This window comes from Pan troglodytes, chromosome 12 (genome assembly GCF_028858775.2).
Source record: "Pan troglodytes isolate AG18354 chromosome 12, NHGRI_mPanTro3-v2.0_pri, whole genome shotgun sequence".
In the NCBI taxonomy this organism is placed as follows: domain Eukaryota; kingdom Metazoa; phylum Chordata; class Mammalia; order Primates; family Hominidae; genus Pan; species Pan troglodytes.
The window spans coordinates 93,659,097-93,677,113 of NC_072410.2; the positions used below are offsets into that span (position 1 = coordinate 93,659,097).

The 18,017-nt window shown below is 38.5% G+C and overlaps 1 protein-coding gene across 9 annotated transcripts in view; it reads right to left on the minus strand.

The window, feature by feature from the left end:
* Window positions 1-7,636: 7,636 nt before the first annotated feature.
* The window catches only part of CLIP4 (CAP-Gly domain containing linker protein family member 4), a 118,534-nt gene continuing 108,153 nt past the window's right edge, over window positions 7,637-18,017 (minus strand). For 6 of the 9 annotated variants that reach the window (XM_063789191.1, XM_009442231.4, XM_016948286.3 and 3 more), the window contains 2 exons: window positions 16,995-17,067; window positions 7,637-9,873 (listed from right to left, as the gene is read on the minus strand). In XM_063789191.1, the coding sequence (XP_063645261.1) occupies window positions 9,552-9,873; window positions 16,995-17,067 (395 nt within the window). In that variant the 3' untranslated portion in view covers window positions 7,637-9,551. Of the gene's footprint in view, window positions 9,874-15,839; window positions 17,068-18,017 lie in introns of all 9 variants that reach the window. The other 3 variants (XR_010149164.1, XR_010149165.1, XR_010149166.1) reach the window with 1 other exon arrangement.

Genomic DNA, 18,017 nt, shown 5'->3' on the forward strand with positions numbered 1-18,017 from the left:
AACTCATCTCTAAATAAATGTATCGGTAAAATTCTGGTTCATGCCAGGCACAAAAGTAGCCTAATCATATACACATTATTTAACTCACAGACCACCTGAAGGGGCTCGAGAATATCACTTTGAGAAACACTCTTCCTAAAGGATACTGACAGAGGAGTTGTCAATAACTGAGAAAAACACCTCCATTTTAGATTTGTAACATCAGTAACCAATTAAGCTGGGAGTAAGCTATCTGGTTAAATAGCCATCTCTTTATTGTTATTCATGGGGAAAATATTACTTCTTTCCACTTTTAAGAACGACAAATCCATTACATTTTCAGGTTGTGCCTTTCTACCACTGAGATTGATTTGTTGATCTCTCTAATCGTCCTTATTGGTATCAACTTTCATGTAAATAAGTCAAGTCTTAAAAGCTTGTATACATGGATAAGTAAATAAACAACTCCACACTGAGATGCGATGACCTGAAGATGTTTCATTTAACTTGGTGTAACCCATGGGTATCAGCATGGTATTAATCTGGACTATGGTCCACTCGAATATTGCTCCAGCCACATGGCTACAATTCATACAGACGCTATGGATTTTAATAAAGTTATTAACCATGATAGAAAGTTCCACCCAGAATATGAACGGGCACAATTAAAGTTTGCAGAAGCTATGCTAATTAAACCGTAATCTAGCATAATTATTTACATCCTATGTCTATAAAGCCCATCGAAAGTTCACAACTGTTCCACTGGGAAGCTGGCAATTTGTGAGCAATGACCAGTTTGTTAATATGTTGTACCTCAGGATTATAGCAATTCAGACTAGCAGGAATAAACTTTTTAAAAAGAGTATGCTCTACTCAGTAGTTAAAAGGCTGGATTCTCTTTCCACCAGTTAGAGTCTGAGTTCTGACTCCCCTTGAGTTATCTGACCCGTTGGTACCTCAATGTCTGCATACATAAAAGGAGGACAATCACCTCCCTTCCTCACAGCTCCTCAGGGAGATCATACACTGTGTGAAAGCACAAGCACCCCCTCTTACACCTTGGCAGCCCCCAGGTGAGGTGGGGCTGGGTGTGGGGGCAGGTATGTCTATGCCTCCCTGCCCTCGTGCTCAGCAGTGGTTCTTGTCCCCACTCACATCCAGCCCTCTTGGCTCTTCCCATTTGTGCCATGTTTTCTTCATCTGTCATTTGGTTTTGTTGTTTTGACATATAATAATCATGTGTATTTATGGGGTATCATGTGATACTTCAATACATGCATATCTTATATAAATGAAATCAGGGTATTTAGCATATCCATCACCTCCTATAGTTATTTCTTTGTGGTAAGAACATTCAAAATCCTCTATTCTAGCTATTTTGAAATATACACTATTGTTAACCATAGTCACCCGACTGTGTAACTGAACACCAGCACTTATTCCTCCTCCTAACTCTAATGACAGTAGCAGGAACCCTGCCAGAACCCAACTCCTTTTCAGCTCAAAAGAAGAACATAAAGTTTCTACCACAATTTCAGTAATTCTTTAAAAAAAAATTTGGCATCTCCACATAGTACTTAGTAAACCCTATAGCTGTAAGGTATTATGTAACTACAGTAAAGTTTATTCTGTAAAACATGGGCTTTTATATCCAAATTCCCATAGCACACCACTAAGAAATTCTAATGATCAAGCCATTTTAATAGGTTTTCAGTAGTAATAGCAGGATTAAAATCCGTATGAGTTTTACAGACCTAAAAGGAGATGCATTTGAATTCAGGTTACTCTAAATAACAGGCTACCCATGACAAGATTCATAAAATTGTATGAAGTGTGTTGTCAATCTGTCTTTAATGGTTTTTAAAATGAGTCCCTAAAGAACACACAATTTGACTTTGCTAATTTCATTGCAGCAGATGGCTCCTGTGTTGTTGCATGAAAAAGCAAAACCAGCATTCCCGTAATCCTAAACATGCTGCTGTGAAATACAAGATCATTACTGAGAACAAATAGTAAGGCTTCTATTAAGATTCTACTTTCATTTGGTGTCCTGAATGGGGGTGTTTAATTTTTGATGCACTACTCAGGTGCAAAACATTTTTTAGCCGTAGCCTAACAACTGTAAAACATTTGAAAAACTTGGTAAGAACAAACTACTATACGGGGGGTGCGGGGGACGGGAAGTTACATGAACTATGACCACAAAACTACAGGAATCACCTTCCTCTCTTCAGCATGCAGTAAGTGTAAAACAGGTGTGTTACCCTTGACATGGAAAGATGGCACTACAAGTCTAACCTCAGAAAAAGCACAAATACCAAAATTAGTCTTTAGTGCCTTCACATGTCCATTTCTTATATCCCTCTTCTTGACATCCTCAGGCTCTCTCCCCATCCCATCAATTTCCTAAGACTTATTGCCTCCTTGTGAGAACTAACCCACAGTTATTTTTCCTCCATCACTCAATGTTCATTTCAGCTGGTGTTAGGTGAAAGACAGTCTTATTAAATGAACTCACATTGAAACCTTAGCAGCTAGGGTAGTATTTCTCCCTACAGTATTTACATATTAGAAGAGGTATTTGCTAACATAGATGAATATCAAATTGATAAAACTTCAGATGATTATATCATCTAGGATGGTTTAGCATTCATCAATTACTTGAGAAAACAGCAAGCAGACCAGGCAGGAGTTAAGAGACCTACCACTACTAGACTGCAATTACTACCTCCCTGACTCAAGCAAGTTACTGAAACTCTCATTTTATTTAAAAAACGAGGTCAGGAGTTCAAGACCAGCCTGGCCAACATAGTGAAACCCCATCTGTACTAAAAATACAAAAAATTAGCCAGGCATGGTGGCAGGCGCCTGTAATCCCAGCTACTCGGGAGGGTGAGGCAGGAGAATCGCTTGAACCCACGAGGCGGAGGTTGCAGTAAGTGGAGATCACGCCACTGCACTCCAGCCTGGGTGACAGTGCAAGACTCCATCTTCTATATACATAGAGATATATATAGAAGGCTTTGGTCTCAAAGGCCCCTTCTAACTGTCAAGTCCATGATTCTGTAGGACTTCACCTGTTTAAGGTAAATTCCAACACCCAGTCATTATCAGTGGAGCATCACTGGTGTGTGCATGTGTCCTTGACCTTAACTCTTATCCCAGTGAGACAAATCATATGTAATCTTTATGTAGAAGTAGACCAGAGAGTTTAGTATCAGTCCTCTGTTTATTCAAAGATCTTTCTATTCAAAGATCTCTTTAACAAATCATCAAATCCTTACCATAGCAAAACGAGATTAATCAGGGATGATTTCCAGAAAGAAGCAAAGCCAGCAGAACTATGAGTCATGTCCATTTAATGACTTTCATGCTTTCAGTGCCACATCACTTATTTCTCTTTCATTACATTTGCTATAATGGGAACCTTATTAGCAAAGTAAAACCATAAAACTTATCTTTTATCACACCTAATATTTGATGGTATATCTGATGCACTTTCTTTTTGTCAGTTGACAATTTGCACCTCTTAGTGCCTGTATTAGTCTGTTCTCACACTGCTGATGAAGACATACCTGAGACTGAGTAATTTATAAAGAAAAAGAGGTTTAATGAACTCACAGTTCCACATGGCTGGGGAGGCCTCACAATCATGGTGGAAGGCAAAGGAGGAGCAAAGGCATGTCTTACATGGCGGCAAGCAAGAGTGTGTGTGCAGGGGAACTGCCCTTTATAAAACTATCAGATCTCATGAGACTTACTCACTATCATGAGAACACCATGGGAAAACCTACCCCCATGATTCAGTTACCTCCCACCAGGTCCCTCCCATGACACACGGGGATGATAGAAGCTACAATAATTCAAGATGAGATTTGGGTGGGGACACAGCCAAACCATATCGGTGCCCATTCCCAAAGTGAGGTGGCAAAGCCTAAAGCAGGCCAGGTGTTTGAGAGCAGGAGATGCCTGTGGATTCTGACACTCCTCAACAAGCGCATCCAAGTGCCATTATGATGGGCAATTCATGAGGAACAGGAGTCTTCTCTCACAATCACCATAGAATTGGATAGAACCCCTCTATTCAGGTTTTATAGAGATATCCACTGCCATTGGATGGCAATTTTTGGAGATCTGTTGTGAACCATATAGCTTTATAATGGATCCCTAGAAACAGGGAATCCAAAAAGATAGCCAATTCAAACAATCCACCAAGATAAGATTGTGACGACTGTGGGCAAATTTCCTATATTTTACTGCATCTAATAGTTGAGAAAAGAAACAATTTAAATCTTTTTGCATTATTCTCAAAGTAATATTTATATAGTATTTCACAGTTCTCAGAAGAAATAAAGTAATTTTCAAGATAGAAATTCTTTTTCCTCAAGTATGTACCAGGAAACAGCTGGTGATGTTTTATAAAGGATAAGAAACTAAAGCAGAAAATTACATTGGATTTTCTTTTGTCACACACCAGGGGGTGTAAAGTGAGGCCTCAAGAATCTCATGCTATTTCTTAATTCCCTAAGCTCTATTCCCTTCAAGAAAGAGAAAATATCATCTGAAAAATTACAGTATTTTCACTAATATATGTAATGTATTGGAATTCTTATTAGAAATCCATTTGTATTAGCAGGTTCAATAAAGGTGACTATAATTTTTCGCTTTATTCTTCTGCTCTGTAATGCTCTATATTGTCTGTAATGCAAAATCCACTTCCCCTTGCCATCAATACAAGACTTTTTATGACTATTAAAATTCATTTAAAAATCCATTATAGGGGTTTTTTCCCCCCAAAGATACTGGATAGTAACACCCACCCTTCACGACAAGAACTGTCAGGGGCAGCCAATGTCATTAACACTGTTAACTGAGTTTCAAGCTTAATCTCAGAAGTCATACTAGAGAAAAGAACAAAACGCATGGCGTGAAGCTGTGCATATAATCTTAACCTGATTCATCTCCATGTCGGTCTGATTTGATTTGTTAGGTGAAAAATAATAATTAGTTCAGCCTTCAATAAGGTAAGTCTGTCTACGTGGAATAAAGTCATGAAGGGCTGGAACTGAAAGAACTTAACCTCCACCAGATGGACACAGGCCAAGAACACAGCACTTGGATGGTTAAACCTTCCATGCTTTAGAAATGCCTAAAATTCAAATTCAGTACAGGATAGTTAGCTTGCTCAGTTCAACTGATCCCAGTTGGATTTTATGTAGCCAGTTGAAACAACTCTGACTACATATCTAATCCTGAGACCAAATTTCTCCTGACACAGGAGTCTATTGGGGTTACGGTAGCAACAAACTCACATATCTGGGTTCATGTGAGATTTTAGAGCCAAATTTAAACCAGATTTATGAGCATTTAAAAAATGACACCAGTGATCCTTGGGAACAGATTATGTTTTCAGCTAACAGCCTCAATTTAAACACCTGAAATATCTTTAATAATTCAGAATGCCCTGCCCCTTCTCAGCACCACCATGACTACGCTTGCCCTATTTGAAAGGTATAGTAAATGATGAAATTTGCTGCTGATTTATTGTCATGAACATTCTATTCACTGGAAGACATTCTAAAAAGATAAACGGAAAAAGCTTCTCTTACACCTTGAGGCTGCTCTCAAGGGAGAGCTATAAAACAAAAAGTTTCATTTGACCACACATAATGAAACGATATTAATGTCAGTAATATGTGCCCGTCTACTCAAATTCCACCACGTATACTTTTCCTCTCATAAAAAGGAGAATTAGCAAAAAAAAATGGTAGAACAAAATCTTTTTGCCTATGCAAAGGCATCATATTCTGCTTATAATACACTATTAACATGTCCTGAAAGCTTAACTTGTTCAGCCCATACACAAATTTCATTAGGAATGTTTATTTTATATTCAAACAGTATATGTGACATTGTTTGTAAATAAGGCCTGTGTACCAAGGGATACTAAACAATTACTAAAAATATACATGATAACGTGAGTTTTGTATTAACCACTGTATTTGTATTATAAATAAGTGAAGGAAAAGGCATGAAAAAAATAAATTAATCCTTCTATTGGCTTGCAATGTGGCTATGAATATTATATGTCTCTGAGTCATTTAGTCGTTTGTTACTTAGATAACAAATATCCATCTGGTAAGTAGTTAAAATTACTAGAACTATTTCTCAATTAAGAATGATTTTAACACAATAGGCTTCTAGCCACTGGTTGATGTGGTTTAAATAATATTATCACACATTCTAAATAGGTAGCCTCAAAATAAAACTCTGAAATAAAAATATCTAACACAGCCAGGCACGGTGGATCACACCTGTAATCTCAGCACTTTGGGAGGCCAAGGCAGGTGAATCACCTGAGGTCTGGAGTTCGTGACTAGCCTGGCCAACATGGTGAAACTTCATCTCTACTAAAAATACAAAAAATTAGCTGGGCATGGTGGTGGGTGCCTGTAATCCCAGCTACTCGGGAGGCTGAGGCAGGAGAATCACTTGAACCCAGGAGGCGGAGGTTGCAGTAAGCCGAGATCCCGCCACTGCATTACAGCCTGGGTGACAGAGCGAGGCCCTGCCTCAAAAAAAAATATAGATAGATAGATATAGATATATATTTAATACTGGAGATCAACGTTATCCCCACTTGAGTATGATCCAGTTCATTCTCTCCATATTAGACCACATGTATTACCATATTCTCTAAATTATCATCATATTAAAATAGGAATTCAAAGTTAGCCCCAGGCAGAAGGGAAAGGGAGCTGCCCCAGGTGGTCCTGCTGCGTCTTTCCTCCCCATTCCCTACTGCTGCGCCACTCAGCATCTGTTGTCTCTTACACGGCACTCTTCAGGGGTAAGTTGGGCTCCTGGATTCAGACTTTTCTTGTCCTCCTTCCTCCTTTCGTGTCTAAGAAAATTTACCTGTTCTGTGGCCTAGTCTCGCAAGGCCCCTTGTGTGAAGCTAGCTAGATACTATCTCTATTTCCAACAATCAATGGCCTTTACTGCCTTTGTTCCCTCAACAAAACCGAGCATCTACTAGGTACCAAGTATTATTCTAGGTGTTGGGGATAAAGTGGTGAACAAAACAGTCAAAAATCCACTCCTCAATCTCGTGAAGGAAGAAAGAAATAATAAGCAAGAAGTTGTAATCAGTAATAGGCATGACCAAATGCTAAAGAGAAAAATAAAACATGAGAGGGAAACAAGGAGCTCTTGGGAGGAGGTGCCAGAGACTCACAAGATTACAACACCAGAGTTCACAGTTAGCAAACAGCAGTACTCAACATTCTTACATACTTAAAAATATTCCCCCCAAATCACCCTAAATATAAAAACAAAGTTTTTTAGTAAAAGGCAGCTAATTATTTCTATTTTTTAATCTAAATTCAAAGTGTTCCATCCTACCCTAAATAGACAAGTGAAATCCCAACTGTAGAAATACGTTCTTTTCTCAAATGACTCACTATTCATCAAAACAATACTAATAGGATGGTGGCTATGAACATAGACTGTTGAGTAGAAAGCATGATACTTTTTAATACTCTTTATAGGGATAGGACAAATCCAAGCCATTACCGTGAGGAAAAAGTTCAAAGCATATGCACCCCGAGTTACTGAGAAAAGGAGAGTTGCAAATAGGGTAAATGACAAGATACCATTCCAAAACCACACAGCTTCCCTTTTTATTGATGCTCAAGAAGTGAACTTTAAATGACATTTCATCAGCAAAACACAAATGAAAACACCTAATGTGCATGTATAGTATATGTAAACATACATGGTATATGGACTCAATCATCCTCATCTAAATAGAAAGAGAACAACTGGTTCTTCGACCTCAAAAATAAATTCAGTGTTGGCATTACTGTTTTTAACTTACAGTGTTTTATATTTAACAGGAAAAATTATGAATAACCAAGTTTGGTGTGGTCATGGATTTCATGTTAAGGTATAAATAGAGTTTTTAAGAAATAATCTGTATAATAAAATAAGTTTACTTTTGAATCGCAGTACAGTCATTTCCTTCAATCAATAAAAATATTCCTTGATTACAAAGCAGCCTTATTTTGCAAATGTATTTCAGGAAAATAGCTCTAGCAATATTTGAAACACCACACTATTTTAAAAAGGCAGCGAAGTGACAGAATTTAGATTTAAAATAGTATATTGCAAAATAGTTCAACATATTATTTCTAAGCACAAGGCAAGCTCCATTCTGAAGGATGCTTTTTAATCTTATAAAGCAAACTGTTCCAATATTTCTGTGGTAAAGTCTAAATATTTACAATAAAAGATGAATCTTTACACAGACAGGACATAAACTTCAATACCTAACCACAATGCAAACATTTTACATTATGACATCACTCTAATGTGAAGCTTAGTTTGTTAACATGTGCTCAAGAAGGAAAATAAAAACGATACAGTTCTGTAGCTTTGTAACAGGCAGAACTCTGCAACAATTAGAGAAATAAAAACAGCAAACAACACCAGTTCTATGAGTAATAAAACAAAAAAAATCCAGATATTATAAACATTTAAGTAAATAACTAATACATCCTTCCTGATATATCTTTATTTGCTCTCTTCTGTTAAATACGTTTTTTAAAATGTTTCTCATATCCCAGGAGGAAAGGACAGTAAATTCTTCACAAAGATAAAAGTGCATCATGTTTGAAAAGTGCTTCGTGTTTATGTGTTACAAACATATCCAATAAGGAAGTTAAGTAAGTCTGCACAAAAAAAATCTAATTATTACTTGAATTCATAAACCTTAATCATGGGTTTTTTGTAGTTCATCCAGATGAAGCAGTCAAGCAGCAGAAGAAAAATCTGAGATTAGACATTTTGTATAGCAGAAAGAGCACTGGGCCACAAGTGAGGAGACCCACAGTCTATTCTTAGCTCAGTTAACCAACCAGTTAGTGACCCCAGGTAAGATGGGCTTCCATTTCAGTATTTGGCAATGGGCAAGAAGCAGAGCTGGAGAGCCTCTAAGGCCCCTTCCAACTCCAAAATTATCATGTATCTTTAGATGAGGCATTTCTGAAAGGGCAAATAATTTTACCAAAATATAAAACTACATACTAGTCATCTAGCTACTACTCACTCATTGGACTTATTAGTAATAAAGCACAGAAAGAAAGAAAAATTCCAAAAATGCTTGACAAAAAAAGGTCACGTGAACATTATACATAACCAAAGCTAGAGAAACCCTTCACAATTAGGGCACTAAGAAAAATCCAATATGATGTGCAAAAACAAAACAGAATAAGCAAGAAATGCAACAGCTGGTCACCTGATGGCACTTTTTCTTCCTGAGTCCCAGACTCTTCTTGGGACCTAAAGCTTTAATTGGTACCTATTTTGAAAATTGCTTTAAAAGAACCATGATTCCCCATAGTTCATATTCATGGCTTTGTAAAGAACTCTCTCTAAATTGTTATAATGGTTTTTAAGAAGATAACTATATTTTCAAAATTTTAATATGGCTAAATAAAGTAAACCATTTACCATGGACTCTTTATTTACACCAAATATATATATTTGAGCTTACTTAATATTTTAGAAGCTTAACAATTCTCATCCACAAGTTTTGACCCATTAATTCCCCGATAGGTCACTCTGCTCGGTCGAACTAAGACTCCATGGTTCGGCTTACAGGTGAAATAGCGCTTGTCACCCACTGACCCATCATTTTTTCCCTTGGCGCTTCGGAGCTCAAGTCCAAGCCAGATACCTGAAGCAAAGTCAGTGGGGCCCACGTACCTAACAGTACCCATCTCATTGGAGCTCGTGAGCAGGACCTGAGACCCCTCGTGCAGCTTCACGCTCCCTTCAATGCCACCTGCAGTGGCGGTGCTGCTCCAACTGCGACGCAAAGCAGCTTTCGATCTGTGCAGAAGGGAAAAGTGGGAAAAATTATTTAGTGCTGAAGCCACGTAATGCAATGCATCATATTCATTTCCACTGCCAGATTCAGAATTCATTCACTCAGTTCCCAAAAGAGAACACTTTATGGTCACAACTTGATTTTTAAATTTTAAATAGCAGTTTTAGAGTATACAGTTGACCCATGAACTACACAGGTTTGAAGTACGTGGGTCCACGCATACACAGAAGTTTCTTCCACCTCCGCCACCTGGGACAGCAAGACCAACCCCTTCTCTTCCTCCTTCTCCTCAGCCTGCACAAAGTGAGGACAATGAAGAAGAAGATCTTTATGATGATCCGCTTCTACTTCAGGAATAGTAAATATATTTTCCCTATGACTTTAACATTTTTTTCTCTTTATAGTAAAAATACAGTACATACTATATGTAACATACAAAATATGTATTAATCAGCTGTTTATGTTATAGGTAAGGCTTCCAGTCAACAATAGGCTATCAGTAGTTAAGTTTTGGGGGAGTCCAAAGTTACACACTGATTTTCAACTGTTGCAGGCAAGCAGGGGATGGCACTCCTAACCCCTGCACTCATTACTCAAAGTTCAACTGTACTTCTGTTTAACATTTTAAAAGTTTTTGTCTTTTGCGCTATTTTAAGACTACCCCATTCTGGATTTAAGATTTCATTTGCCATATATATATATATACATGTGTACACACACACACACACACATATATGCTTTCAGTAAAATAGCAATTAGAAAAAATACACTTATACCTAATTAATTTCTACTAGTATTATCAAATAAAGCAAAAAGAAAGAATCTAGTATTTTGGCTGTTTTAATTGCTATCAATATTATCAAATAAAGCAAAAAGAATCTAGTATTTTGACTGTGTAGTAAATTTATTTTTTGTTCACTTTAAAAAATATTTTTTCATATGCAAACAAATTTTAAAAACTGTAAATCTACAACTTTGGAAATATCTATACACATATGTATGTATATTCTATGTATGAATTCCAGTTACGGTTAAAGGTTTAGCACCCTCCCAGCCACTAACACTAACGAGGGTCTGAGGTGCCTTGAGCAGCTGCCTCTCCTTCTCCCTACAACACAACATTCCTTACAGTGTGCAAGAACGTCTCCTAGCACTCACCACCACCACAACCTGATAATGAGGCATGGGACTCCCCAGTGCACTCATCCAAGGCCTCAAGGCTATATTGCCCCAGAGCTGCCTGCACTGTCCACTGCAAGTAGCTGACCCTGATATTCACCCACAATAGAAACATGACCAGGGTCTTGTCGCTCCCTGAGCTGAGACCTTCTAAAACGGCCAGAAAGAAACCATCAAAACTACCTGGTGCCTTCCATCCTCTATCCCATGCCACCTCTCCTCCAAAAGAAACCCCTCTCCCTACCCCACAGGAGATTCAACACAGAACTTGATACTAACACTACACAGGATCTTGTTGTGAACAGAATCTGGGTCTTACTTATTTCATATTTCATTTCACTTTCTATATTTTTAATACACTGTCACACACAATGTCTCATTTGTTCCTATTAACCACCCTATAAGAAAGGAAGATGACTAATTTTAATGGATAGGAAAACTGAGGCTCAGAGATTTATTCTAAGCCACATCTGCCAGTAAGTGATAGAATTCTAATTAGAAAATAGTCTTAAATTATTTACATGTCAAATGCACAAATACAATAATAAATTTAATAAAGAAGCATGTAATACCTATAAGAAAAAGCATACATCTTTACTGAAGAACATACATGGAAGAGCTCTGTTACTAAATAGAAATGTATATAGGTTAATTCTCCCCAAATGGATGTTTTTCGTAACCTGACAAAATTACTGTAATTTTCACATGAATGATGACAATAGCTATCATTTCCTGAACACTTACTAGGTACCTAACACTTCACATACGTTATCTCTTTCGATCTCACCCAAACCAGGGAAGATGGGATTATTACCTCCTTATAATGGAAGAAGAATCTGAGGCTCAGAAAAACTAAGCTATGTGCCTAAGGTCAGAGAGATGAAAAGAGCAAAGTTGAGGCTCAGATCCATGGCTGTATAAGCACAAAGGCCAGGCTCTCTTCACAAACAGAATGGGTACTGGCAATTAAGAAAAGGCTGAAAAATAATGAGGCAAGGTTTACGCTGCCGTTAGGTTAAATTATAAAGTTAAAATAGTTAAAACAATGTGGCTCTGGCATAAGAATGTAGTTTTAAATGACATAGAAAACATATTCTAGAAAAATGAAAAATAGACATAATTATTTTACATGTGATTAAAAAGTAAAACTTCAAAGCAGTGAAAAAGGAGTGAACATTGAATCAGGAGTGCTGTAAAAATTAGCTGAGAAAAAGGATATGACTCTCACCACTCCTCTATATTAAAATAAACTGCAAATAAAGACCTTTAATGCATAAACTGAAAAAAAGAGACTGGGCACAGTGGCTCATGCCTATAATCCCAGCACCTGGGGAGGCTGAGGCAGGCAGATCACTTAAGGCCAGGAGTTTCAGACCAGCCTGGCCAGCATGGTGAAACCCTGGCTGTACAAAAAATACAAAACTTAGAAGGGCACAGTGGCAGGCGCCTGTAATCCCAGCTACTCAAGAGGCTGAGGCATGATAATCACTTGAACTCGGGAGGCAGAGGTTTCCGTAAGCTGAGATAGTGCCACTGCTCTCCAGCCTGGGCGACAGAGCAAGACTCTGTCAAATAAATAAATAAATATTGAAAAACACACTCACACACACATATATGCAGAGAAAGAGATAGGAAGTATTGGGAAGGGAGTAAGGAAGGGGAGAGTTCAATACATGTTTTAGAAGTCTGGCATCTATTACTAGTTAAATTCTGATTTTTTTCATTTATTATTGTGCCATAAAAATGTTTTCATATCACAGCACAGTCTTTAAAAACATTGCAAAAGTCACGCTGAAGGAAGCTATTAAACAATATGGGAATATGAGCACGATATACAGGGGAAAGCTTTGAAATGGGCATATGGAATATGATTCATCTCCCTTTGCTTAAAAATTCAGACACATGGCCAGGCACAGTGGTGCACACCTGTAATCCCTGAATTTTGGGAGGCTGAGGCAGGTGGATCACCTGAGGTCAGGAATTCGAGACCAGCCTGGCTAACATGGTGAAACCCCGTTTCTACTAAAAATACAAAAAATTAGCCAGGCATGGTGGTATGGGCCTGTAATCCCGGCTACTCAGGAGGCTGAGGCAGGACAATCACTTGAACCCAGGAGGCAGAGGTTGCAGTGACCAAGATCACACCACTGCATTCCAGCTTGGGCAACAAGAGCGAAACTCTGTCTCAAAAAAAAAAAAATTCAGACACATGCATTAGGAAAACAATTGGAAAAGTATATACCAAATGCTAACAGTGATAATCTCATCTAGGTAACAAAATTACAGATGACCTTTTTACATTTGGTTTTTCTTCATTTTTCAAATATTGTACAACTTTCATAAACAAAAAAGCTTTTAAAGAAACAAGTAAATAATGGATTCAACATCTAAACCAAAAATTAATGGGTTGGGTAAACACTTAAACGTTCTAATAAGAATGATTTATTTGATTCAAGGTATGTCAAAGCTCAAAAGCCAGAGAATTGAGACACTTAGAATTATGGTATGTTTGAGAGCTCTGTTTACTCATTCAAAAATATTTATTGGCCACCTATGAAATGGCAGGCATGGGGCTATGTTCTAGGTATTTGTATATAATAATCAGTAAAATGTTATAAATACTACAATAAAGACTGTATACAGTGCAGAATCAGCTAAGAGGAAGACATCTCTTCTCCCTTAAAGCCTCAAGAAAGACACATTAGTGGGGAAATGACATTTCTGCCAGCTTGAAAGATAGGCACACAGAAAAGGAAACGCAGAGATCGTCATCTGAGAAAAATATATATATTACTTTTTTTTTTTGAAACAGAGTCTTGCTCTGTCACCCAGGCTGGAATGCAGTGGAGCAATCTAGGCTCACTGCAACCTCTGCCCCCCAGGTTCAAGTGATCCTCCTGCCTCAGCATCGCAAGTAGCTGGGATTACAGGTGCCTGCCACCATGCCCAGCTAATTTTTGTATTTTTTTTTTTTTTGAGACAGAGTCTTACTCTGTTGCCAGGATAGAGTGCAGTGGCATGATCTTGGCTCAATGAAACCCCTGCCTCCCAGGTTCAAGTGATTCCCCTGCCTCAGCCTCCTGAGTAGCTGGGACTACAGGTGCAAGCCACCACACCTGGCTAATTTTTTGTAGTTTAATAGACAGGGGCTTTCACCATGTTGGCCAAGATGATCTCGATCTCCTGACCTCAGGTGATCCTCCCACCTCAGCCTCCCAAAGTGTTGAGATTATAGGCATGAGCCACTGTGCCTGGCCAAACTGTTTATTACTTTTTATATTCCTGAAAAGCATACAGTTTAGAGAACTGCAATCACCCGTGAGGATATTACCATGAAAAAAAAGTCAGGGAAACACAAGAGCCAATCGTGTAGGTCTTCGAATGCTAGGCCAATGAATCTGGACTTCATTCTGTGTTTGAGAATTCGAAAGCTTTAAGGGACAGGCAGAAAACAAACCCAAGCACATGATGTGAGAGGACAGACCTGTGGCCAATTGGATGGTATCAGTTCTGCCTAAAGACAATCAAATTTGGGCTGACCAAACCATGCCAATGAGCCAGATTCTACAGACAGGACCCAGTGAGGATTTTTGAGCAAGCCCTGGTGATAACATGGAGAAGAGTTTAAGTGAGTTGGTAACAACAGGACAGGAGACAGATCCCAGGCGGGATGTAGACATCCGCAGAGTGAAGGAGAATCGATGCCTCATGCCTATCAGGTCCCTTTGACGACCATGGTAAAATCTCAAGCTCATTCTTGGCACTGGACATACAGTGTTCTGAAGACAGAGCTGCTTCCCTCCCCCTTTCTGCCATGTCTTCCTCGGGATGAAACGCATTCCTCACTACCATTTCTATACGTGATCTAGAAAAATCTGTTCCTTCTCCTCTCCCAGCTTGCTTTCACTCACAGGGGCCAAACGTGCCCTCCAAGGCCTTCAAGTTTCTACCCAAGAATGTCCATCATCTCTGACTAGATTATCCACATTTCTTCTCAAAGTATCATTTATTTCCGTACGAATAAGCAAGGACATGGAGCAGAGTTTGATGAATCTCAAGAAACATACTTTCTCAACACACGTGTCTCAGAACACACCATGTCTCCAGGTTAACAACAGCACAACACACAATCAACTCTGGCCCCTTGGCAGAAGGCCATCGAGCACTGCCCTGTCTCCCTCACCCCTACGAGCAGGGACAAATGTCCTAGTGCCTGCCAGCACCTGAAACCCTTTCTTTTGTTTCTGAGAACAATGATCACCAAATATTTTGGTTGCACACTTTATGAGTAAAAACAGATAAATAAATAATTTAAAAAGTTTATTCTCAGCCAGGTGCGGTGGCTCACGCCTGTAATCCCAACACTTTGGGAGGCCAAGGTGGGCAGATCACGAGGTCAGGAGATCGAGACCACCCTGGCTAACACAGTGAAATCCCGTCTCTACTAAAAATACAAAAAATTAGCCGGGTGTGGTGGCGGGCGCCTGTAGTCCCAGCTGCTTGGGAGGCTGAGACAGGAGAATGGCGTGAACCCGGGAGGCGGAGCTTGCAGTGAGCCGAGATCACGCCACTGCACTCCAGCCTGGGTGACAGAGCGAGACTCTGGCTCAAAAATAAAAAAATTAAAAAAAGAAAAAAAGTTTATTTTCTATCCTCAATAAAAGTATATTTTTAAGGGACTAGTGTTAACCTGTATAAATATTACTAAAGCTTTTTTATTTTTAGAGAAAACAGGGAAGTACTGATATTTCCACCTCACGTCTACAGAGCGTCTTGTGTATAACCATACCTGCTGTATAATTCCCAGGGCTCAGATTGTTTTCTCCTTCCCTTGCTTCTCTGTATCATGTTCTTCCACTCACCAACATCTCGACACTGATTTGGACACCTCTCCCCCTTCAGAATCCTTTATTTCCTGGGTGTTTCTTCTTAGCAGCTTCTTCCATTCTGCCTAAGAACTCTTGAATATCTTCAATAAACTGGAGCATAAACTGACTGCCCTTAAACTCCTTCAGCTACTCAAGCAAGAAGATCTTCAAAATTCTCAAAATTGGTGATGGTTTTGAGGAAGGGAGAAAAACAGCCCCACCCAACCCTCTCAACAGTACCTAACAGTCCTCAGGATGAGCCAGGTTTCTCCCATGAAATTTCAGATCTCTGTGAAGCTTGCCAATACCTTCATGCCAGAAGGTAAACAAATGACCTGCCTATCCACAGTGGGACATCAAGTTCTAGCCTCTGGGCTCTAATTTCTCGTGGCTCCTAGGGTCCCATTACTTAAACAAGCACGTGTACTTCCCTAAGCAGCTAAGCCTTTTCCCCCAGGGTATTATTCATAGATTAACTGGCAGCACCTCTAAACCCAATCAGTCTGGAAGAGCCTCATATTGCTCTAAAGTGAAAATGCTTCAGAAAACCAATGGGGGGTAGTGAAGTGGGTCTCAGGGAGATAAACAAAAATGAAAAAGAGAAAAGGGCATTCTCTCTGCAACAAAACAAAAAAAAAGGCTTTTTTGGGCATTATACTCTTAAGAGGAATTGGGAGCGTTTTTCAAAATAACTGCAAGATTACGCCTTACATTTCTTTCATGTATCACTGACAATATTAAATCAAATCTCTCATTACTTAAGGAGAGTTTAAAAGCAATCCACCCTACTTAATGAAAAGACAATATGTAAATTCCTTTAACTTTTATTAACAGTTCTGACCTCTATGAAGATAAAATATATGCAGTGCACTAGTTTTAGTCACTGGTGACATTTTTAATTGCGCTTGCAAAGGAGGGAGGAAGAACGCTTCTCAATACACTTATCACACCTTTTCTCCTACGTGTTAAAACTCTACCAAGCAATGCAAAAGATACGGCACTCCACTTTTCTTTCTTCACAGAATCCCATCATGTTCATCTTGAAAGGTGTTTTTCTAAATCTTCTTAATACTCACTTGGCAAAAGCATTTCTTCTGTTAATCTCCTTTTGGGAAGAAGCAGAAGTTGTGCTAAAACTTCTCCTAAAACCTAAATATGAAAGTTGGGGTTAGCAGAGGAAAAATATAAGCTTTCAGTCCTTATTTAAAATGATATTTTATCACTTCTTCTATAGATGTTCTATTATATTAAATGTTTCTTTCAAAACAGCAGGCTGGCATGGTGGCTCACACCTGTAATCCCAGCACTTTGGGAGGCCTAGTGGGAAGACTGCTTGAACTTAGGAGTTCAAGACCAGCCTGGGCAATAGAGTGAGATCCTATCTCATTAAAAAAAAAAAGAAAAGAAAGCAGAGAAGGTAAGTATACAGAATATAATGGTAGTTTAGATTTCTTAACAAATTTTCATCTTTACTTTCATGATCAAACTATACACATAGATGAATAAGTGAAGAGCATGACATTACTTTTGGAGAATTTCATTATAAGATTTCTTAAAAATCAAATAAAATTGAATTACACATTTATAAAGCTGATTATTTTTACTGTCAAATATGATAATCTTGATAATCATATAAAAAAAGAAAAAGATAAAATGGTTTAAAAGATACAATCATTTATAAAACATTGAACAATTAACTTCAGAGCTTTTGATTGTTGGCCTCTCCAAATAATACAACAGAAATAAAAACACTTCACAAGAGGTAAATTTTTAAAAAGATGTTATTAAAAAGAAACAAGATTTCCAGCCTGGCCAGTTATGGCAGACCAGATGTGCTGAATGAATCTTTTGATTGACACAATTTTAGTTTAAAACTATAATTTTTAAAAAATACTATCGAGCTGACACAAAAGGCACAATTTCAAAGTGGCTAAAAACAAAAAAGGGAAACCATCAGAGGCCTCCAAGCACCAAAGTAATTGACCATCTTATACCAGCAGGCTTTCCACTGAATTCCAGAGAACCTGGGCTTTCATCTTACTGGCTGCACAGGAGACAGGGAAGAAAATAAAGCCCAGGGCCTCCAAATGGAGATTCTC